Source organism: Fundulus heteroclitus, chromosome 8 (assembly GCF_011125445.2).
Source record: "Fundulus heteroclitus isolate FHET01 chromosome 8, MU-UCD_Fhet_4.1, whole genome shotgun sequence".
Classification (NCBI taxonomy): domain Eukaryota; kingdom Metazoa; phylum Chordata; class Actinopteri; order Cyprinodontiformes; family Fundulidae; genus Fundulus; species Fundulus heteroclitus.
The window spans coordinates 7,218,084-7,242,938 of NC_046368.1; the positions used below are offsets into that span (position 1 = coordinate 7,218,084).

The window sequence follows — 24,855 nt, forward strand, 5'->3', positions numbered from 1 at the left end:
GACTGTTGCAACAGCAGATGACAGAACAATAAAAAACTATTTCTATAAATAATAGTAGCGGACTGGTGGTGGATGCCTGGCTCATGAGAACCGGCCAAAGTACCTACTGCACTCCACTAGGTGGCAGCAGTGTAGGATGAACGCCACCGTTTATAACCAAAGAAGAAAAGCACACCGGAAGCGACCATGCTAGCAGCTTATTAGCATCGTTGTGTTCTGCTTTTCTCTCCTCTAATTGCATATAGAAGAAGAACGGCCCTTCTTTTCTAAGGTAAAGTAGCTCCATGTTGCCGCGGATGTATTTGTGACTGAGCGTGTCTGCGTGCTGCGTCAGTGTCAGCTAATCCTGCATCGGTCCTGTGGCTAGCATTCGTTAGCATTCGGCTGTTTTTTTTCTGAGTCTTCGAGCTGTTTGCTGGTTGAAACGGACCTGGAAGGTAGATTTCATGTTGTTTCGTCGTTAATTAGAATAAAACTAAATCATCTAGAGCTTGATCTCTGTTTAACGGCCTGGAGAAGTGAGCTGACAGTGGGGAAAATGGAGTAGGAGCTAAATTCAGGAGCCTTTACTGCTTCAGAGAGTCAGACCTGGTTTTATATCTGCTGCTATTGCTTTTTTTTAAACATGGTGGAAAGCAGGATTTCTGAGGACGCGTTCCTGTAACTGTTCTCTGCTTTCTCCTCAGGCTGGATGAGAAGATGTAGCCAACCAGGCGGGAGATCTCTGCTGTACCATAAACCTTCTGCTTCTGGATAATCAGCCCTTTCCCCAACCCTGGAGCTCCGCCAACCCTGACCAGGAGCTCGGCTTGGCCTCCTTCAGTCCATCCGTCCATCCTCAGCCATGCTGTTTTCTCTGAGGGAACTGGTCCAGTGGCTGGGCTTTGCCACCTTTGAACTGTTCCTCCACCTGCTCGCCCTGCTGGTCTTCAGCATGCTGGTGGCTCTGAGGATGGACCTGTTCAACGGCCTGAGCTGGTGGCTGGTGTTCGTCCCCCTGTTCGCCGCAGACGGCCTCAGCACCTACTTCACGACCATCGTGTCCATCCGGCTGTATCAGGAGAACGAGAAGCGGCTGGCGGTGCTGCGGCTGCTCTGGGTGCTGACGGTGCTCAGCCTGAAGCTGGTCTGCGAGGTGCTGCTGTGCCAGAAGCTGGCCGAGCAGGACCGAGCCCGGGACCTGTGGTTCGGCCTCATCGTGTCGCCGCTCTTCATCCTGCTGCAGCTGCTGATGATCCGAGCGTGCCGGGTCAACTGAGGGCGAAAGCGCCGGAGCAGAGAGCACTCTCCGTCTGCCATGAGAGATTTTAAGGATACAAGAGATGTCGTTTTTTTTTTTTTCCCCCCTTTGAAACATAATCACCTCTTGAAGAAGAGTTTTTCATGTTTGGGGTTGCACTAAAATTTATCTTTCCAACACAATCGGCAGAAAACAAGCAAGTTTTTGTTGCAAGTTTCCTTAGTTGTGCCTCTACATCCTGTAGATGCGGAAAAATATAACAGAAAAATATGTTGCTTCTCTGTGCGAATAGGTCTTGAGTCATCCCTCATTTCTTTGTAATTTCCTTCCAAGCAGCCAAAACATCTGTTTTTATCATTTAAAATTGTTCCTTCAATCATTTATTGCAGTTTTTTAACGGACTGATTTGAGAAATAGAACCGGCGGATGATGAGAATGTCATATCCTCTGAGAAATTAGCAGAATATCAGATTCTGAGAAGTGCGTTATACTTTTTCGAACTCAAGACATGGGAAAATAAATTGTCTTTGCAAGTGGCTGCTAGCATGAAGGAAAAAAGACACAAACTGTATCGATCTCCTACAACCCAAATTAGTAGCAGTGCTCTGACTGATGAAATCTGATTGGATAAAATTCTCACCAAAAAACAACCAAAGATATGATGCTACAAAATTATAAAGATTGACTCAATTAAAAGCTTTATAGCTTATAACTTACAAATGAATACTAGTAAAAATATTTACTATTCCCCCAGAAATTAAATGAAATACATATTCATTAAATTATTGAGCAATATTTTTTTACCCCTGAATTCTTTAGTTTTACAGTTGATCCATATTTATCCAGGTAAAAAGTATCCGTTCAGATGGTTTCTCCACATCTTCTCAACCGTTAAATAAAATAAATATTTAAGAAATATCAATAGATGGCGTCGCCTCACGCAGAGAGTCGCCCTTCTTTCTTTGTGAATGTCTAAAAGTTTAGGTCAAAGTCATGCTTGTCGCTTCCACACTTTTAACACCAATTCTGTTGATTTTTCAACCGGATTCCTCCATCTGAGGTGATGAGGGAAGTGGAATATGACACAAAAGCTTGAATAATTAGTAGTTTTCTGTCTATTATGGTGTTTTTGTGATCTTTAGGGGCAACAATTATTCTTTTTTTTATAGAAATCAATAATTGCACAGCTCTGGTGTGCCAGTAAGGACTTGAAATTTGGTGGATAAAGTGTAAAACAATATGAAAATCTTAAATAAAACGGCTAAATAAAAAAACGTAAGCATTTTGGAAAATAAGTTGATATATAAAAAAATAAAATCTAAAGGTTGGTGTTTGCATTATTGCAGCATCACACATTGCAGCCGGTTTTAATACGAACAAAGAGACTCTGGCAGCCAGCTGGGGCCCAAAATGATACTAATTAGAGCTGTTAGAAAAGAACGTGGCTCCTTCAAAGCTAAATTTAAAGAAATCTGAGTGACTCAAGACTTTTGCACGGCTCCGTCTCTTGAAACGTGCAGAAGGACATCTCCATCAGTGACAGTGCTCTGCAGTCTTCCTCCCTAGAAACATGCTGTTTATTTCCTCGTGTGCAGCTTGTTGTTTCTCTGTAAATGTTCTGCATGTATTTATGGCCTCCTGTTAATTTAACTCTGGATGTAAAATTCTGTGTAAAATGTATATGTAGGATTTTTAAAGAAGACTCCACACGTTTATATTTATGTTCTTGTGCTTTTGCTGCGGTCATTTGTATAGAATCTGTAAATAAAACAGACATTTAAGAAAATTGTCTTGCAGTAGTCGACGTAACGGGTGTGCAGACTCTAGCTGTCCACAAGGAGGCGCCGCTGAACCTAAACTAGTGCGTTCAACTGTCTGCTGTACATGTATTTCATTATAATGTGTTTCAATATGCAAGTGTTTTTGGAATACCAGTAAATCAGCAGTAACATGCAAATCTCTGATCCACGGCTCAAAACAAGCAGAACCTGCAGGAACACTTGAGGTCATTTAAACAGCATTTAAAGGAACAGTGTTGCAGGTGGAGGGCACAGATTTTTTATCATAATCTTGCCTGCTTCTCATTAGTTTAGCACTGCACCAGGGTCAGAACCACTACTGGTACCGTGAGGCGATACCTGGACCCTACAGAGGTGGCACACACTGCAAAAACGGAACTAAAAATAACTAAAATGTTCTTAAAATGAGTGTATTTATCCTTGATTTGAGCAGGTAAATAAGATGCTTTGCCAATGGAATAAGATTTTTGCACTTAAAACAGGAGCAACTCATCTCCATCGTCTTATTTCAAGTGCAATATATCTAATTATCTTATTTTAGGGGTAAAAATACTCATCCTATTGGCAGATAATTTGATTTACCTGCTCAAATCAAGGACAAACGCACTAATTTCAAGAAATCTTTACTTATTTTTAGTTCTGTTTTTGCAGTGCAGCCAGTCCAACTCTTCAATGCATGACACAGCAGAGTCTCAGGAACATAGAGGAGAGCCCAGGAGGCAGGAGGCTACTCTAGAAGAGCTGCACCGGGCCGTTGGAGGTCCTTAACCCATCAGCAGGATCGGTACCGGCTCCTCTGTGTAAAGAGGAACAGGATGAGTGAGTACTGCCAGAGCTCTGCAAAGTGACCCCTGGTGGACCAGTGCCATGAACGTCTCTGACCAAACCACGAGAAACAGAAGGGTCTGGAGAAGCTGTGATGAACGCCATGCTGCCTGCAACATTGTTCAGGAGGACCGGTCTGGTGGTGGGGAGGCAGATCCATGGAGGGTCGTAAACAGCGGCACAATGATTGGATGAAATCCTCAGAGCCAATGTTAGGGCCTTCTCTGGCGCAGTGGGTCCTGGGCTCCTCCTGGTGGATGATCATACCTGAGTCTGCTGATTGGTACCATCCACCAGCCTCCATGCTCCCCTGAGCTAAACCCAATAGAACTTCTCTTTAGGTCCATCTGACGCCACCAGGCTGCACCTCAGAGATGTTCTGGTCAGGATCTTGGAGGAGATCCATAACCGCAGGACACCTGTAGGTCATCTTGTAAGGAGAAGAACTCATAGAAACACGTGGGGCTAAACTGCAGAGGAGCGTTTTTCAGTTGCTGCAGTGTTTCAGCAAACTGAAATGTCGGTTTTTCAGTTTGACTTTCTTAGTGAGTTGGGATGAGTCCCTCTGTGGGTCGATCATTTTACGGCGATGATGTGGGATCCTTTGGATCCTGACACGTTACACTGCAAAAACTGATGTAAAAATAAGTAAAATGTTCTTAAAATTAGTGTTTTTGTCTTAGATTTGAGCAGGTAAATAAGACTATCTACCAATGGAATGAGTATTTTGACCCCTAAAATAAGATAATTAGACTTACTGCACTTGAAATAAGATGATGGAGATAAATTGTTCCTATTTTAAGTGCAAAAATCTTATTCTATTGGCAGATCATCTTATTTACATGCTCAAATCAAGGAAAAAGACACAAATTTTAAGAAAATGTTACTTATTTTTAGTTCCGTTTTTGCAGTGTACCTGCTCCATATCAGGATGGAAAGCTAGCATCGTTTTCTTCTCCTAATTGAGATCTGATGTGGTTTTACACTGTTCCTTTAGTTGTCAAAAAAAAAAAAAAATACCTTCAAAGGAGGTGAATTTATCCTGTTAAAGTTTTTCCTCAAACTTAATAATAATAAATATAAAGATACACATATTTAAAAACAGAAAAGAGAGCACCTAGGGAAAATCTAACAAACTTTTCCACATTTTGTCCTGTTACAACAGCAAATCTCACAACATTTTATTAAGACTTTTATGTGGGGAACCATAATGGAGAACAGAAAATCGGAAAAGTTTGGTGTATGTATATGGTTTTTTTTTTAGCCCCGTTTAATCTGATACGCCTAAATCAAATCCAACACAACCAGTTCTTGAGAAGGCATCAGGCTGGGCAAGGAGAGGAATCATCAGTGGAGTTGGTTATTCCCTGATTGTATGTTATTAAAACAGTTTCAAACCCTGGATTCTTTGTGGTCTTGTCGTATTGGAAATACAAAAACAATCAAAGCACAGAAACAGGTGGATTTAAAACAATCGACATATATTTATGGCTCAGAATCTGTCAACTGGAATATGTTTAATAATAATAATATTCCAAAAAAAGTAAAAAACAAAGCAACTGGACTTGTTTTCCGTAGTTGAAGATGTTTCGCTTCCTCTCCAGGAAGCTTTCTCAATTCAAAAATTCACTTTTTGAATGTGAGGCATCAGCCCTGAACATATCACACCCATGGGGAAACACGGCAGTGGCAGCATCATGCTGTGGAGAGGTGTGGAGATGGTACTAAATATTCATTTGTAAAGAAAAAGAAAATCTGAATGCAAATATCCTTTTATTCCAAGTAAAGGCTCCCTTGTGTTAAGTCTGTGTTATAATATTCCAAAAAAAAAAAAAATACAATAATGTAAGAATTTAGTTCTGATGTGAGAAATTTAAGTTTTTTTTTAAATTGTAGTGGATAAAAAACGTTTGCTGGTATAACCCAATGTTAGAAGAAGATTTATGACCGAGTCAAAATTCCCCTGGACTTCCCAGAAACATTTCTGTTGATTAGCTTCCTTGTTTTTGTTTTTAGGCGTGCTGTTTTATCAGGAAAACCTCTGCAGTTGAAGAATTGGCACACATTGGCAGTGAATTATTTTTCCTTGCGCTCTTTAGTCTGACCGTGTTTTAATTACGGCTTGGCCATAAATATTTTATAAGGAGCAGTAATCTCCCGTAGCACCCACTTAGTGCTGATTCATGTGCAGCAGGCTGCTCAGCTCAGGTGTTTACTGGACCGTGGCGCTAAACAATATAAAACATCATCGGGTTGCTTTAAATAAAACCTTCAAATGTGTTCGTGTGCTTGGTTTACTGCTGACGCAAAACTAAATGTGCATGCAAAATGTGCGGGTGTGAGAATTTCTATGAAACTGAACACATGAATATTACATAGGTAAATTCATACAGTGCTATTTATTTAAATAATTTATTAGATTTTTTTTCAATATATATTATATATGAAAATACATCACAAGAAAATATTGTGATTTTTTTTCTTTATTTAATAAATCATCAACACCTTTTATAGGCACAGATGGGTTTTTCATTTAATATATTTATTACTCTTTAGAAATCATAACAAAACGTATATATATATATATATATATATATATATATATATATATATATATATATATATATATATATATACCGTAATTGGCCATAATATGACAAACTATATCATGTTTGATTGATGCTTAGATATTGTTTTGAAGTAATTAAATCAAATACATTAATAAATAATCATATTTACTTTTAGGTTTTATTAAAGCTGTCACAAACCAAACATATTTTATTAATTATGATTACCTATAATAAGTATAGGTATATAATATATTATATTATAATAAGTATCAATAATTATTTACTCTCTTCTTGAGAAAATTATTTAAATTTGAATGAATTATTTTCCAATATATCTTTTATGTGGTATGAGCTATGTTATATCATGAATTGCACAATTATTGATAAATGTAATTTTTATTTCTTTGTATGTTTTCCTATCCAAAGTACCCCATATTTGAATATTTTGTATGACTTGTGAAATATTTATCTAAAATAAAAACTTTAATTATTTCATTTGGTTTTAGCATAAAATTATAAATGTTCACTTTTATCTATTTATTTATTTATTGATATATATATTTATTTAGTGTACGTAATAAATTTAGAGGCAACTACTTTGATTGACAGCGCTTCCTTGCTTCGGTAACAATAGGAGTGGGCGTGGCGAAGGTGAACAAAGGGGCGTGTCTTGACGTCGTCTCGACCAATCAGCGTCTAGGGGACGCGGGTCCTCTTCCGAGGGATGTGAGGATAAAGCGAGCTAAGCAGCAAGCAGGCAGAGAGGGAGAATAGCGGCGGAGGAGGGCATGTTTGTGTGTCCGCTGCTCGGTGCTGCAGGTACGGTCACAACCGGATAACAGGCTTCGTAGCGCCGCACCGGACCGCGGCGGCTCCACCTCGCTCTTTCTCCCCGTTCTCTACACGAGCAAAGGCGCAAACATGTCCGGCGGGGGAGACGTCCGCGTCCTCCGCCAAGAAGCCGGCCAAGAGAGTCCGAGGATGCCGGCCTGGAAGCGAGAAATCCTGGAGCGGAGGAAGGCGAAGGGCGGCGTTTCCGCGGCGAGCCCTGCCCCGGAGACGAGCCCCGGCGGCGCCGCGGGGTCGCATCACGTCAACGGCGACGAAACGGGAAACGCGAGCGGCGGCGGCGGCGCTGCTGCCGCGAAGAGAGACGGCGGCGCGAGCGGCGCGTCCGGGCGGAACTACACCATCACCACGGCCAGCCAACACTTCGCCCACAACAAAGAGCTCCGAGCGGCGGCCCTGGAGAGGACGGCCCCGGCAGAGAGCCTGGTGCTGCAGGAGAGTCTGGGGCCGCTGGAGGAGAACCCGTTCATCAAGCTGGAGAAGGAGCGCAGGAAGCGGCAGGACCGGGAGAACGCCGCACGCCCGATGCAGCACATCCTGGAGCTGTACGGCAGCGTCCCCGGGATACGCACCATCCGCGCCGAGAACATCATCATCATCGAGTCGGACCCGGACTACTTCCCGGAGGCCGGGGAGGGCAGAGGCTGGCAGCAGAACGGCGCGGACGCCTGCAGCTCCCTGGACGACCTGCTGGACCGGAGAGGCAGCGCGGTGACGGAGATCAGAGCCAGGGAGGTGGTCATCTACGACACCGCGCTCAGCCGCAGCGAGGAGAACCTCAGCACCCTGGGCCGCCCGGACCCCGACGCCCAGGGCGGCGGCGTGGGCGGCGACGGCGGCCAGGGGCGGGTGAGCCGCATCCTGCAGAAGTTCGACTGCAACTACGGGAAGCTGCAGAAGAAGTCGCACAGCACGGAGAACCTGCTGGACCTGGATTGCAGTGCCAGTGCCAGGCCGAGACATCGGTCCAAGCCACAGCCAGATCTGGTGCCAAAGCCCAGGCCGGGTCCGGTCGCCAGCGGCCAGCCAACGTCACCCGTCTTCCAGACCCCCTGGACCCCCAAACCAAAGCCACAGCCGGAGCAGCACCACCCGGGGTCCCCGCAGCCGGTGTCCTCCTTCCGCCAGCGGTTCGAAGGGCCCCACGACCCGGCCCCGGTTCCCAGAGACGAGCCGGACAGAGGACAGAGTAAGCTCACCAGGGAGCGGGACTGGGAGGGTGCAGAGGTGCCCCCCAGACCCAAGGTGCCATGTTCCCCGGAGACCCGCCATGCCCGTGCCGAGTCCTCCTCTCTGCCCGTCTCCTCCAAGGTCCTGCGTTCCTCCTCCGAGTTCGAGATCCGTCCCTCGCCCAAGCCAGACATCCAACAGATCCCCGACGGGGACACCCAGGCCCGGGCCCTCGCAAACCTGCGTCTGCAGTCCAAGAACTCCTTCACGGTGGTCCCCAAGCGCCACCTCCAGGCCTCGGCCGCATCCGGCAGCCCGGGACCCCCGAGTCCGGTCAAGTCCTCGCCCTCGCACAGGACAGCTGAGGCGCCCTCGTCTGGAGTGCCAACGCCCCGCTCCCCAGCACCCCAATCCCAAACGCCCCACCACCCAGCTACCCAAACGCCCCACCACCCAGCACCCCAAACGCCCCACCACCCAGCTACCCAAACGCCCCACCACCCAGCACCCCAAACGCCCCACCACCCAGCACCCCAAACGCCCCACCACCCAGCTACCCAAACGCCCCACCACCCAGCTACCCAAACGACCCACCACCCAGCACCCCAATCCCAAACGCCCCACCACCCAGCACCCACAAAGAAGAATGAGGAGAAAGTTCAGGAGATTAAGGAACCTGAAGCACCTCCTGTTCCCCCTCCAGCCTGTGAACCCGCAGCTCCTTCCTCTCCACCCGCCCTGACCCCCCCCTCTTCTTCACCACCCGCTCCAGAACAACCCGCCGCGGACAAACTGCCCATCACCAACATAGACGACATCGAGGTGGAGCCCCCGCGGCGTGCCCCCGTCCCCAGCCCCATGGTGCAGAGGAAGAAGGGCAACACCTTCACAGTGGTGCCCAAACGTTCGGCCGAGCCCCAGAAGAGCCCCGCCGAGCCCCAGCAGGAGGCGCCGAGCGAGGCCCCCGAGGGCCCCGCGGCGGCGGCGCTGCGGCCGAAGTACCCCCAGCTGGGCAACCGGCTGAAGAAGCGCTACCCTGCTGTGGAGGAGATAGAAGTCATCGGAGGGTACCTGAGCCTGGCCAAGTCCTGCCTCTCCAAGAGCGGCTCAGAGGGCAAGAAGGTGAGGAACACATCAGATGTTAGTAATTAAGATGTTAATAGTATCAGATATTAACAATATCGGCTGTGATTCATCCCCATTTCCCTCCTGTATTTGTTTTTTAAAACCCACTGAACTTTTCATCGTCATTTAAGTTTGAACAATTTGTTCTGGAAACGCACCGATTGACCGGCTAGAGATTGGAATCGGTCGATTTTTCTAATCAGGGTGGATATTTAAAATTTTAGTTTTTCGTGTTCATTAAATGCATCAAAACTTAGAACTGCCACAACCCCAGCAACCGTCATTTTTTTTTTTTTTTTTTTTTTTTTTTTTTTAGCTCCATAATAATAATAAGTGAAGGACGTGTGGTTCGCTGCAACAACTGGGTCATTTCTTCCTGCGGCTCATTTCTCATCTGTTGTCTCTGTTGTGCGTTCTGGAAATGCTTGAAATTGTTACCGACAGATCAGGCCTCGAAGAAAAATGGCATCGATGCATAAATGAGGGATAGTATTTATAATTCCTTCCCTTTTTTCTGTTGTATTTAAAGCAACGATCTAGCAATGAACCGTCTTTTTTAATGTGTTTTTGGAGAGAAAGCTGCTGGAAGTGTTTGAAATCGGTAACGGCAGATCGAGGAAAACAGAAAATTGGTATCGGCCTGGCATCGTGGATCCGATTAGGGCCTTGATGCATAAATGAGGGATAGTATTTGTAACTCCTTCCTTTTTTTTTCTCGGTTGTATTTAAAGAAAACCGTAGCAAAGAACCGTCGGCATAGCATTTTTTTTAAGACGCTCTAGTTCTTGGAGAGAAACATCGGATTTGGTCTAAATTGGGATCGGCACGTCTGATTACCTGCTAAAAAAATGATCAAAACTAGGTGGACGCTTGAGCATTTACAGCCCAGCTTGGGTTTTGAAGCAATGAGCGTTAGTTAAAAAGCATTAAATTTACATTAAATGTAGTTTAAATGTAGTTTGGACTCAGCATTAGCAGCTTGGACCGGTTTCTCTTCTCCAAAAGGCAAAAGTAATGATATCTCCTTAGATTTGGGACGTTTCCTTGATCCAAATTAAGAATGGGCGCGTCACACAGGAGCGGCTCTGTGCCTGGTGCACCTGTCTCTCTCTCTCTGTGTGTGTCAGCGCCGAGCTAAATCTCTCGCCTCCAATGGCCGGACCTGCTGCAGCTCTTTGTGCCTAAGTGGATTAACGGCGTGTGTTTACGCAGCCGCTTGGCGCTCCTTGCTGTGCTTTCTGTTTTTAATTGTTGTTGTTGTTGTTGTTGTTGTTGCCGTTTCAGGTGGTTCTTCGTGGCCTTTTCACCGACCAATCCCATCCAGGTCGTCTATTCTGCAGCGTCTGGGAAGCAAAATATATAAAACTTTCCCCGTCTCCTCAAAAGCAGCATGTTTGCTCCTGAGGCGTTTTTTTTTTAATATTATTTTTAATTAAATCAAGCGGTTTTCTTTTTTAAAAATCACTGGTCCTGATTCTGCTGAAGGCAAACGGTGCTTTTTGGGATTAATTAAACATCAGGCAGCGTTGCTAATTAATTCTGCCAGGAGCTGCAGGGCTGATCGCTCAGATGGAGGAGCTGGGTCGGTCTCGTCAGGCCGGCTTTCGCGCTGCATCCTCCCTGCGAAGGGTGAGAGGAAACGACTGCGGCGGCTGGTTGGAGCTTCTCGTTATTTTTACCGGCGCTGCGGCGGGGCGCGCAGGAACCACAGCATCCTGGACAGGAGGGCTTCAGGGTTGCCTCGCAACAGCATTCACACTGAAGTCTGTACGTAGGACTCGAGCGCGTAAGAGAGCCGATTCAGTCATCTGATTCGGATCTTTTTGGACTTGGGGAACACGTTCAGACAAGTTTCAGGAGAGCAGACTCCAGATCTAGAACCGCTCTTTTAGAAAACTGCTCCGTTTTCAAGTCTGGCCAGAAAGTCTAAATGTAATCAATCCAAAAAAAAGTTTAAAAAAATAAATAAAACATCTGGACTTCTATTCTGAAGCATCCAGGAAGTGTTCTCAATTCAAAACGTCTGGCGCTTAAATAGCAGAATAGAAGTCCAGATGTTTTTATATTTTTTTAACTTTTCTGTTTTGGATTGATCGTGACCTAGATGCCTGAGAGTCTTCACCAGTAAACTGAAACTAGGTCTGGACTTTGACTAGGCCACTCCACCAGGTGAATCCCCTTGGATCCAAGCCGTCCCGTTGGCTGTTTGCTCGCTGTCCCGCACCATGATGCTGCCACCACCATGCCTTCATTAACTGTTAAATGGCATTGCTTTTATTTTCTGTCATTCACATTAAATTGGATTTAGCTCTTTGCTGATTAATTGGTGTCCGTGGGGCGTTTTTTATCCGGTTTATCGCAGTAAAAGGGGCTGATTACTAATGAACGCCAAACTGTCTCTTTTCCTCCACTTCATAGCTGAAATAGAGTAAACCGTCAGTTCTGGTCATTATCTGATCTTTAAAAGTTGCCTTCATCAGTCGTTCTTCCGGCCTTCGGAGATCTTTGGATCCAGATTACAGTTCTCCAGGCTTTATGAGGGTCTTGCGGCGCTTTGTCTTTTGGACTTTGGCTGCTTTTTGTTGTGTGACAGCGGTATTCTGCAGAACTTTTACAGGGAGAAACAGGGCCTCGCTGCTTTAAAGGAAAGCAGGAACCTTTGCGCGGTGCTGTAGTCGTCTAAGGAACCTCTCCGGTCCAGAAAGCAGTCTGGCGCGTTTTAGAGGTGTTGGCAGCTAATCAATCTGGGCCAGTGTTACAAGCTCTCAGACTTTGGCCCGCCGGCCCGTTTCCTTCACTAAGAGCCTCGTAATCCTCTGCTGGACATGCAGGTCATCTTTTCAAACCTGTTGTGTGTTTCATCGTTGGCAGCCCTGGTGAAGATGCTTCCAGAAGTTATGAAATGTATAAAACTTCCTCTTTCTTTGATTTTCTTTTTTTTTTTCTTTTCTTTTTGCGCTTTTCTGGGCCGACCCGGTTTGAGGAGCCAATCAGAACGGCATGGAGCTTTGGGCCTGGCCTTGAGGATTTGAGTGTAGTGTTTTTTTCTTTTTTTTTTCTATGTGTAAAAGCAGAGAATGGCCACAGCTCAGAGTTCTGGATTTTTTCCCCCCCATAAAAACGTTTTTTTAATGAGGAGCTTGGCTTTAAAAAAACATTCACATAAGAAACTTGAGCCGATCCTGGACTCCTTCTTCTGGATTTTCCTCCTCCTAACGCTGCAAAAACGGAACTAAAAATAAGTTAAATGTTCTTAAAATTAGTGCATTTGTCCTTTTATTTGAGCAGGTAATAAGATGATTTGCCAGTAGAATAAGACTTTTGCACTTAAAATAGCAACATCTCATCTCAATCATCTTATATCAAGTGCAGGGTGTCTAATTATCTTATTTTAGGGATCAAAATACTCATTCCATTGGCAGATAATCTTATATACCTGCTTAAATCAAGGACAACTACACTAACTTTAAGGACATTTTACTTATTTTTAGATCCATTTTTGTGGCCGGCAGCTCGGCCACTCCTCTGGTCCGACTCTTTGTGTTTCCATTTGGGACTGTTCTGAGGGGAAAGTGCTGGTTAATAAGCCTCGCTCCCAGCTTCCTGTGATCTCCTCTCTGGTCGGGGGAAGGAAATGTGGAGGAGCTGCTGTATGTAGGTCAAGTGCAGCTTCTCGTTCCGCGTCACTCCTGCGTTTTTTGCATAAAATCTCTCCGAGCCTTTTGGGTTGAGCGCAGGCTGGGATTGGCTCGGCTTGCGTTGGCAGTCTGACTGGATTTCCCGTCTCTTTAATGGAAGGCGGCAGAGCCTGTTGGAAGTGATAGATGTGGCTCGCAGAAAGCCGAGTTTGTGTTTTTTTTTAAGTTTCTCTTCCCTCTAACTACTGGTTATGATTGGGGGAAGAACCACGTGTTTCCCAGCAGAACAGATTTTTATTTATCTCTGACTCTTTCCAGTGTTTTGCCTCATTTGGAGGAACCATTTAATTGTGGAGTTATGAACCTTCTGTGTCACTTTTACTGAACAGGAAAAGTTGGATGAGCAACAGAGGTTGTTTTAATGGAAGCTAAAGCGAGTTTAATTTCTTAGCTGCTCGAAGGTGTTTTTGTAAATTAAAAAAAATAGTGATGCACGATATTAAAAATTTCAACCGATATCGATAACCGATATTTTTCTGCTTTTCATGGCCGATACCGATACGTTCATATTCAATATAGTTTTTGCATAATCTGCACCTTGTGCTATGAAAAACTAATTATTTAGCAGCTGTGGCTTATTTATAACAGCAAAGAAAAGGTTTTGGCTCTACTCAAATGTTTATTTTTTTTATACCATCACACAAAAAAGTTGTTATTTGCTTTTAATAACAAAAGACACATTAATTTAGAATACAAAGAGCATCGGCTCTTATATCGGCTTTTTTTTATCGGAAGAATTTACTTATCGGGTCGATATAAAATTCCCCCATATCGGCCGATATTTTATCTGTCCGATATATATTGTGCATCCCTAAAAAAAAATCTGAAAAGTGCGGCATGCTTTTTAGTATTTCCCCCGCTTTGTTCCCTGGGTTTGTTCCTGCACCAGAAATGGACCTGGAGTCTCATGTGAACCATTCCCAGTTCCAGAAAAAGGTCCCAGCAGAGTTTAACAAACTCCACACGTTTCCGTTTGTGATGGTAGAACAATTAAGCCGTATTGACGTTACTCTTTTTCAATTGGTTGTAGATTCTCAGTAATCCAGGTCATGATTAATCCATAGATAAATGTAAAAAAAAAAAAAAAAAAACATGAATCAACTGGACTTCTATTCTGAAGCTGAAGACGTTTCGCTTCCCATCCAAGAAGCTTTCTTAATTTAAAATGTCTGGAGTAATGAGGAGCTCCAAGCTTTATAGACCTGCCGACGAGGCCTCGTTAGAGCTTTTTGGATCTTTTTCACTTTTGCCAGTCTTTGTTAAAATGATCTGACCAGGAGATTAGGAGGAGAAGGTCTTTCACATTCAGGAAGTTTTTTTTTTTTTTTTAACACACAGCTGCTTTACTCTACTTTCATGTTCTCGTGTCTTTCCCATTTTGAAGATTAGCAAAGTCATTGCTTAACATGCTACCCGTTGAATACATAATTTAAAGGTAGCAGCAGTCAGTTATATCTATTTAACAGGATGAACGTTTTAATTAATTTTAACTTTTTACACATCTTTAACGATGCTGCCAGCTGCTTTGTTTCCATCAGCCTGAACGCGGAGCTGGCCGTAAACGACTGAAACCGGCGTTCACACGGATGCGAAACTCGTCCTCTCACCCCCGACCAAAACTTACAAACTCTGTGGTTTCATTTACATCCGCATTTGGATGCAGGAGCTGGAATTAGCGTTCCTGCCGAGTCTGGAAAAGCGATGTGGCTTTTGGCCTGAAAGGGTCGGTCTCGCTGACAGCTCATAGCACCATATGCAGCATTTGGGTATGCAAACACTCTTAATAACATAACAGCAAATATAGATGCAGCACATTACTTTATGAGCAGCTACTTTTACCACTTTAGGGTTAACGAGCAGCACAGTAGTGTTAGATTTGACCAGTAATTACTTTCAGGGGTGAGCTTGTGTGTGTGTGGCTGCTTGTTATACCATCAGACACAGAAACTGTCATTTGTTGCAAACGGATTGGTTGAAAACCATCATACCTTTTTAAAGATGATGATCCCAGGTCCGCTCCTCCTAAAATAAACCGATTGTTAGACGCCAGAATTTGCCGCTGAAAACTGCTAAATGTCACCAGAGGAGCAAACGTATCGGCCTGATAAGTAAAACTGGGCCGATATTAACAACCGATGTTTATTTCCATCTAGTTGCCCTTTGTGCCCGTGTTTCAGAGAGACAAGGCAAATTTATTTGTGTAGCACATTTCAGTACAAAGACAACGCAAAGTGCTTTGCATGATTAAAATATAGGAAAATAAAAAAAAGAAAAATTTAAACAAAATAAAACATTGGGAACTAAAAGCAAATATTAAAATCAGTTGGACTACAAAGTTGAACTAATGACGTTTTAGTCAAACAGTTTAACTAGAACAGTCGAAGGCAACCCTGAACAAATGTGTTTTTAATCTTGATTTAAAGGAACTCAGGCTTTCAGCACTTTTACAGTTTTCTGGGAGTTTGATCCAGATCAGTGGAGCATAGGAACTAAATGCTGCTTCTCCATGTCTGGTTCTGGTTCTGGTTCTGGTTCTGCAGAGCAGGTTGGAGCCAGAAGACCTGAGTGGTCTGGAGGGTTGATGCCCTGATAACAAGTCTGTGATGGATTTAGGAGCTAATTCAGGGATTTATAGACTAACAGAAGGATTTTAAAGTCTATTCTCTGAGATCCAGGGAGCCATGGAAGGACTTCAGAACCGGGTCCATGTTCTCTAGGTTCTTAGTCTTAGTGAGGACTTCAGAACCGGGTCCATGTTCTCTAGGTTCTTAGTCTTAGTGAGGACTTCAGAACCGGGTCCATGTTCTCTACGTTCTTAGTCTTAGTGGAAGGACTTCAGAACCGGGTCCATGTTCTCTACGTTCTTAGTCTTAGTGAGGACCTCAGAACCGGGTCCATGTTCTCTACTTTCTTAGTCTTAGTGAGGACTTCAGAACCGGGTCCATGTTCTCTACGTTCTTAGTCTTAGTGGAAGGACTTCAGAACCGGGTCCATGGTCTCTACGTTCTTAGTCTTAGTGAGGACTTCAGAACCGGGTCCATGTTCTCTACGTTCTTAGTCTTAGTGAGGACCTCAGAACCGGGTCCATGTTCTCTACTTTCTTAGTCTTAGTGAGGACTTCAGAACCGGGTCCATGTTCTCTACGTTCTTAGTCTTAGTGAGGACTTCAGAACCGGGTCCATGTTCTCTACGTTCTTAGTCTTAGTGGAAGGACCTCAGAATCGGGTCCATGTTTTCTACGTTCTTAGTCTTAGTGAGGACTTCAGAACCGGGTCCATGTTCTCTACGTTCTTAGTCTTAGTGAGGACTTCAGAACCGGGTCCATGTTTTCTACGTTCTTAGTCTTAGTGGAAGGACCTCAGAACCGGGTCCATGTTCTCTACGTTCTTAGTCTTAGTGAGGACTTCAGAACCGGGTCTATGTTCTTAGTCTTAGTGGAAGGACTTCAGAACTGGGTCCATGGTCTCTACGTACTTAGTCTTAGTGAGGACTTCAGAACCGGGTCCATGTTCTCTACGTTCTTAGTCTTAGTGGAAGGACCTCAGAACCGGGTCCATGTTCTCTACGTTCTTAGTCTTAGTGAGGACTTCAGAACCGGGTCCATGTTCTCTACGTTCTTAGTCTTAGTGAGGACTTCAGAACCGGGTCCATGTTCTCTACGTTCTTAGTCTTAGTGAGGACTTCAGAACCGGGTCCATGTTCTCTACGTTCTTAGTCTTAGTGAGGACTTCAGAACCGGGTCCATGTTCTCTATGTTCTTACTCTTAGTGAGGACTTCAGAACCGGGTCCATGGTCTCTACGTTCTTAGTCTTAGTGAGGACTTCAGAACCGGGTCCATGTTCTCTATGTTCTTAGTCTTAGTGGAAGGACTTCAGAACCGGGTCCATGGTCTCTACGTTCTTAGTCTTAGTGAGGACTTCAGAACCGGGTCCATGTTCTCTATGTTCTTAGTCTTAGTGGAAGGACTTCAGAACCGGGTCCATGTTCTCTACGTTCTTAGTCTTAGTGAGGACGCGGGCAGCAGGTTCTGGATCAGCTGCAGCGTTCTGATCCACTTTTTAGGCAGACCTGTGAAAACTCCGTTGCAGTGATCAGTTCTACTAAAGATAAACATGGATTAGTTTCTCCAGATCCTGCTGAGACATCAGTCCTTTAATCCTGGAAATGTTCTCCAGGTTCTAGAAGGTCCACTTTGTAATTGTCTTTAGATGGAGGTTCAGGTCTGAGTCCATCACTACACCCAGATTTCAGGTCTGATTAGTGGTTCCTAGCTGAAGCAGCTGAAGCTGTGAGCAAACTTCTGATCTCTCCTCTATTGGTGTAAACATTATTAATTCAGTTTTGATTTTGTTTAATTGAAGAAAATTTTGGCACATCCAGGCTTTGATTTCTTCTAGGCATTTCCTCAGTGCTTGAACTGGTTCATAGTCACCTGGTGACATAGTGATGTAGAGCTGTGTGTCGTCTGCATAGTGATGGTAGCTGATGTTGTTGTTTATGATCTGAGCTAGAGGGAACATGCAGATAGTGAAGAGGAGGGGACCCTGGATGGACCCTTGGGGAACCCCACAGTTTTTGTTTGGTCACGTGACAGTGATGCATCGTAGCCAGGATCGTGTGAATTGTAGACGAAGCAGAGATTAAAAAAAGCAATGTGCAAATCCAGATTATAACCCATATTCAAAAATTCAATTACCATAGTTTTCAGTCAGTGCAAAAGTTTTACAAAATTTGACAATCATAGAACCATTTTCCCTCAAAGTCCAACTTTTTCATCCATGTCTTGTCTTGGACTTCCTAGACTCGTGATTTATTATTCCTTCTCTAGAACAAAACCATAATATCTATTGTTTTCCTCTATAGGTTGGCTGGAACAAGCAGACTTCCAGCAGCAGCTACATAAATATGACCACAGCTGTGGTCTTCAAAAGGCCGTCTCGTTGGTTGAGTCTCGTTGGTTGAGTCTCGTTGGTTGAGTCTCGTTGGTTGAGTCTCGTTGGTTGAGTCTCGTTGGTTGAGTCTCGTTGGTTGCGTCTCAGCGTCTCGTTGGTTTGGGTCTCAGCGTCTCGTTGGTTTGGGTCTCAGCGTCTCGTTGGTTTGGGTCTCAGCGTCTCGTCGGTTGGGTCTCGTCTGTTGCGTCTCGTTCCTGGCTTTGGTCTCGTCTGTTCCCCGTCTAGACTTGGCCATAGATTAGATGGTCTTGGCTACAGCTCTCAGGTTTGCCCAAAGTTGTTTCAAACCTTTTCTAGAGCAAGCTGTTTTTCTGCTGCTCCCTAAACTGTATAACCTCCTAATTAAAGGAACAAAAGTTTTGCTATGCCTGAATTGGTGCCTCATAAGCCATCGGTTCACCATCTCGTAGTTTCTCCAGCATCAGAAGTTGTGTTTATCCAGTTTTACCGTATTTCCAGGCCCTCCACACTGCAAAAAAGGAACTAAAAGTAAGTAAAAAATTTCTTGAAATTAGTATATTTTTCCTGGATTTGAGGAGCTAAATAAGACTATTTGCCAATGGAATAGGATTTTTGCACTTAAAATGGGAACAATTAATCTTTAAAATAAGATAATTAAATATCCTGCACTTGAAATAAGACAATGGAGATATATTGTTCCAATTTTTAGTGCAAAAATTCCATTGGCAAATAGTCTTATTTAGCTCCTTAAATCAAGGAAAAATGCACTGATTTCAAGAAAATTTCACTTACTTTTAGTTCCCTTTTTTGCAGTGCACTGTAAAGAAAATGACATTTATAGGTTTGTAATGGCACTAGAGGCATGAAGCAGGGTCCTTCTGGTCAGCAGCTCTAAGCAGAGAGACGATCAGCACCTTCTCGCTACAGGAAAGTTGTATGTGGGGCGTCTCCTCCCTGCTGCCCGTCTGAGAAGATTAGGTTGCGTCGTTGCGGAAGGAGCGACCGACCACAAGACACTTTGGGATCTTTGGAAATGTGGTTTAATGGTTGCTTCAGTCAGATTTTTCTGCAGGGAATTCAGCGATCCAGGCTGCCCAGTTACTGTGGCTGCACCACCTCAGCCCGGTCCAAAGACGACGTTGATGCGGTTTGTTTTCTTTCCTCTAGGCCGGAGTAAAGCACGGCTTTGCAACGCTGGGTGTAGATTAAGCCGATGGTAGAAAACTGGCCAGAAGGCGTTCTGTGTAACAAATTAATGTTAACATTTTTCCGTGAATCGTAACTTGGGTCTGTCTGTCAGCTGCGTTGGATCAGAACTGTGGGGAATCGTTTTCCCTGACTGTAATGATCTGGGATTTTCTTGCACTGCAAAAACAGATCTAAAAATAAGTAAAATGTTCTTAAAGTTAGTGTATTTGTCCTTGATTTGAGCAGGTAAATAAGATTATTTGCCAATGGAATAAGTATTTTGACCCCTAATATAAGATAATTAGACATCCTGCACTTGAAATAAGATGATGGAGATGAGTTGTTCCTATTTTAAGTGCAAAAATCTTATTCCATTGGCAAATTACCTTATTTACCTGCTCAAATCAAGGACAAATGCATTAATTTTAAGAACATTTTGCTTATTTTAAGTTCCGTTTTTGCAGTGTGGATACGTCTCAGAGTCGAAAGAGTGAAACTCACATTTAACTTCTTTCTGATGGGACACAAGTACACAGCAAAAGGGGAATTAAAACACGGTGTCATTTTCTTGAAATGAGTGTAACTGTTCTTGATTTGAGCAGGTAAATAACGATTATCTGCCAATGGAATGAGTATTTTGACTCCTAAAATAAGATAATTAGATATACTGCACTTGAAATAAGATGATGGAGATGAGTTGTTCCTATTTTAATTGCTGGAATCTTATTCCAATTGGCAGATCATCTTATTTACCTGCTCAAATCAAGGACAAACGCACAAATTTTAAGATAATTGTGCTTATTTTTTAGTTTAGTTAGAACTCATTACACGTATATTAGTCTCCATGTTGGTTTTAATGTTGCCTGGGACCCATTCACCTCCAGGAAGAGTCAAAGTTCTGCTTAAAGAGTTTATGAATAAAATGACCCTTTCTCAGATCAAACTGCCTTATTTCACAACAGCGAGCCCTGATTGAGCAGTAGGACCACTCCCTTTCCTGTCTTATCAGTTATGCCTCAGCACAATTCCTTGTATTTGCCTGAATTTTAGATGCAGTATATAGATTTTTTTATTTCTTACTGGGGTGGGGGTGTTGCACGGCTTTTTATTGATACTACATGTTTAAAAATACCCTGAGTGGTTAAAAGCTCCATGTAACACAGGAAGGCCAAGGAAAGGGCACGCTCCTACATTTACATTGTGCGTCTGGGCTGCAGGTGTGAAAGTCCTTTGTGTTTAATTATTTACCACTCGGCAGACATTCCCCGTCTCTGCTCTCTCCTCCCGTATGCTTCCTGAAAACCAACCAGCCCGCCTCCATGTGCCTTCAGAGTCGGAACCGGAGTCACATAATGGGATTGTGAAGACGTGTCTCGTTAAATGCTGGCTGGGTGTCATTAATTTGGAGAACTGCTATGTGGATCCTTTTCTGATCCCACCCTCTGTAAACTTTGAGATGCTTACACCTTCATGTTAACAGTAGCAAGACCCTACTGTAAGTCCCACGATGACATTTAATGCTTTTTGGACACTTCTTTCAGCATCTTACGGTCTGCTCTCAGGGTGAACTTGCTTGGCTGGCCATTTAAGGTTCAAGTTTCTCAGATACTTACTTCTTCCATTTGTTGATTATTTTGTGCACAGTTGAATGGCTGATTTCACTTTAATTTAAAGGTGCATAGCTACATTTTGAGACTTTTTAATTTCAGTAGCTGACTCTGGTTACATACAAAGTTTTTATGAAGGATTATCATGTCCTGCTGGCGTATCAGTTGTTATTTTGGCATTTTATGCTTTGTTTTTGCTAAATTTGTTAGTCAATAAAGCCTTTTGTATTTATTTATAATAAAAACGCAAGTACGTACTGCGCATTCGCAACAGGAGATAAAACAAGGAAGTGGCTAACGGCTATTAGCATCTCCCAGCGAAACAATAAAGAAAGGTCCAAGATCCAGTGAAAAAAAAAACAAAAAAAAAAAAACAAATGATTCAAAGAGGGAACAGGCATTATGATAGTTTTGCGATACTGCCGCTAGATTGCCGCCGCGTCTGCTAAATCTGGTCATTGCGCCCAGTGCTTGGGTTATTTATCCACAAAAAGGACCATCAAATATTATCAGGATGGAGGCTTGGTAAATTATTTTATTATGATCAAATGGTATGACGTGGCTATATACCTTTTAACACGTTTTTGGAACAACTATGTCACATTATTTGCTGTGGAGCTGCTAAACAAGGTCATGGACTTCCAGCTTACCAAATTCCACAAATCGGCAATTTTTATTTCTCGGAGTTAAGTTTGTAGTTTAAGGTCTAGGACGGCGAATCTACAAGTGGATAAGTCAAAATGTTCGGTTGTTCATTGTTTAAAGAGACGGCTTCAAAACAAATTGCTCTCAGATGTACCTCAGAGCAGCGGGGAAAAAGGGGGTTGGTGAGGGTAAATTCAGAGCAAAGCATTACAGTTCCACATTAGCTTATCTGAGCATATAACTCTCAGACGTTTCCAGATTCGGCTTTTTCCATGACAGACGTCGGCTGAAAGCTCAAAAGTGTAAAAACAGAGCAACCTTGTAGTTATCTGTTCAGCCTTCCTGTTGTCAGCTGAAAGTCTTGCTCTCTCTCGCTCTCAGCCAGCATGATGTAAAAGCATATAGCTTCTTACATTCCCGTCTCTCCTCTGACATGATTTCAAACGGCTCCCTATTCTTCCTCCTGCAGTTACAGTTACTTTTAGCGTGCTGTTAGCATTACCCGCTAGAGCGGTGAGTTTGCTGACTGGGCAGAGATCCAATTTTTTTGAGTTTCCGTCTGATCAGAATTAAAATCATCAGATTTTATTCACCGGTTGATTTTCTTGCTGCTTCTCGAATAACTGGTGATGCTTTTGGGTTAAACAAATAAAGGGATTAAGCTAACCGCGCTTATGATGTTTGAAAGAGAAAGCTTCCGTTTTTCACCACTTAGACCCTCGATTAACTTCTGAAACAGGAGTCTGCAACCTGCGGCTCTGGGGGTTTCTTGATAAAGAACCATGTAATGTTTTTTTTTAAACACAAATGCAGATTTGAGCGGTTTTCTGAATTTCCACAGCGGAATGACACTAGAAGCACCAATGATATTTTTAAGGCCAATCTTTAGATCAGGTTTCCTTGTCGTTGGTTTGGAAACTGCGCTTTTCTTACGTCATTTTCCACAACTATCAACATCCCATTAAAAAAAAAAAGATACATCCTCTTTTTCTCTTAACTTTAAAACCTGATAAAAATGACAACAAATGTACAGGTTGCAGACCCCTGAGATCTTTCTGCCTTCAGAGCAACAAGTAGACCCCCTAAAATAATCTGTGGAAACGGAGAACTTCCGTCTACACCTGATTTTAATCTTTTGACTATTCTTCTTAAAGGCCGCTGGGCTGTTTTGAGTCACGTTACGTTAACAAGAAGGGGGGGGGAAGCACCAGCATGGCATTAAGAGTCTCTCACATGGGAGAGGTGTTACTTCTGTTTTCATTTCTCTCAGGGGTGATGCAGATTTGGTTTCCAAATAAGTGACGTGCCATCGTCCTCTCTGGCTGTGACACACACACACACACACACACAGACACACACACACACACACACACACACCCCGGCTGCTTGCGCTGGAGCTTGCGTGTGAATGCGGGTTTCCCACGCGGGCCGCAGCCAGCAGAGTCGGTGTAATTAGAATTCAGCCGGCAGAGCCCCACTACGGCCGGCATGTTTAATTCAGCGTGGGCTCGTGTGCTGCTGTGTGGGTCCGTGGAGCAGAGGAGGGCAGGGGACGGCAGCAGACGGGGCCGGGTTTATAAAAAGAAACCAGAGTGGGCGAGTGGAAGGAGCAGGAGTGGGGGGTCACCGGCATCATCGCCTCTTCTGCTCCTCTGCGATTCACCCAACATGAATAATGTCTTATTTTAGCTTACACTGGTAATTATAAGGTTAAAAAAAAAAGCTCTGCTGTTTCTCGATTACAGGTCAACTGGGACGCTGCGGTCTGACGTGGTACGTTCTGCACCTCCCATGTAAATTTTATTCAAATAACCTCCTGACAGGAGCAGTGTCTGAGCCACGGCAGCCACATTCCTGGCCTGACGCGTTCGCTTCATCCTAAGCCGCCCGTCCGTCTCCGTCTCCAGCTCTCTCGTTTCCCCCTCCGTCTCATATCCATGGCGCCTGTCGCCACGGCAACGCCGGCCGCGGCCATTCTATCCCGTCATTAGGACTCCAGGACGCTCCCCGTCTCTCTCTCTCTCTGTGCCAGACGTGGGGTTTGACGTCAGTGTGGATGCTGCAGGTTTCTGTTTATTATGGTTGTACGGGCCAGGAGCTTTAATAATCTGTCAGAAAATGAAAGTGTGTGTGTTTTAAAGGGCTGCTTGGTGACTTGTAGCAACAAGGTCCTGGGTTCAAATCCCGGTCTGGGGTCTTTCAGCATGGAGCAAGCGGGTATAGACGACGGTTGTATAATGAAAATGTAAATCGGTTTAAATCCAGCAATATGCTGTTTTTTTTGCAGGCTTGTGTTTGATATTTCTAAGAGAAAGGTGACGTTTTTTCCTCTTGGCCCAGTTAATTCTGCTCTGCCTTCGAAGGATGGTGTCAGAAACCTATAAAAAAATCTTCTTAAATTACCTTTTTTTGAACTCAAGTATAGGAAAAACATTTGCGTTTACAGACTTGTTATATCCAAACCTCTTGAACCGCTCCTCGGTTTCCCACATTACAACAAAAAAAGCTTCAATTTGTTTAAAGGAGCTATAAGTAATGCGGACACCTTGTGGCTGAAATCGGTACAACAGGCTGCCAATCACAACAATCTAATATGCTGTTTTTAAACGGTGCGTTGCTGTTGTGAATTTTTACTAACGCAGGACAAGTATAAGATGTTGTATTCTGTTCTATTTCTGGTCCGCTTCTCTTACTGGCTTACATGTTTGCAGGCTGCTGCTGTTTTTGCCAAAATAAAAAAACAAATGCTGCGCTCTGTGTTGGGGACTCTGATGTGATTGGCTGAGGAACCAGGAAGTAAAAACGGGCATCACTGTGAACCAAAGTAGTTCCGGACGATACCTTCTAGGTTTGAAAGGAGAAAAACGTGACTAAGACATTGTTGATGGAGAGGAACAATTATTTATAGGGAATGTTACTTACATCTCAGGTGACAAATGAGAATGATTTAGGTTGATTTTACAGTAAATATCTTACTTATTGCTCATTTATACAGTGTGGGGCACAGTTATGAAATTTAGCCTGTATTGGAAATGTACGGTAAATAAAAAAAAAAAAAAACGAGGTTCACATTTGTTCTCAGCCCCCTTTACTCTGATACCTCTGAATAACGGTCAGTGCTACCAGTCGCCTTGAGCAGTTGGCTAGTTAGTAAAATTGTGTTCTGCCAGGACGGCCTCTGGAGGAGCTGCAGACGTCCACAGCTCAGCTGGGAGAATTTGTTTT

General features: G+C 43.8%; 2 protein-coding genes across 3 annotated transcripts in view; both read left to right on the top strand.

Annotated features, from left to right (window-relative positions):
- Nucleotides 1-111: 111 nt before the first annotated feature.
- Nucleotides 112-3,026, top strand: tmem203 (transmembrane protein 203). Of its 2 annotated transcripts, none has more exons than XM_012864183.3 (2): nucleotides 112-271; nucleotides 687-3,026. In XM_012864183.3, exon 2 carries the CDS (start codon nucleotides 845-847, stop codon nucleotides 1,256-1,258), a length of 414 nt encoding a protein of 137 aa, XP_012719637.1. In that variant the 5' UTR covers nucleotides 112-271; nucleotides 687-844; the 3' UTR covers nucleotides 1,259-3,026. The 2 variants fall into 2 exon arrangements, with proteins under 2 accessions (XP_012719637.1, XP_012719638.1); XM_012864184.3 differs by lacking the exon at nucleotides 112-271 and adding an exon at nucleotides 298-437.
- A 4,113-nt stretch (nucleotides 3,027-7,139) lies between these two features.
- The window catches only part of tprn (taperin), a 43,511-nt gene continuing 25,795 nt past the window's right edge, over nucleotides 7,140-24,855 (top strand). Inside the window, exon 1 of the mRNA XM_036140031.1 lies at nucleotides 7,140-9,575. Coding sequence (XP_035995924.1) covers nucleotides 7,356-9,575 — 2,220 coding nt within the window. The 5' untranslated portion in view covers nucleotides 7,140-7,355. The remainder of the gene's footprint in view (nucleotides 9,576-24,855) is intronic.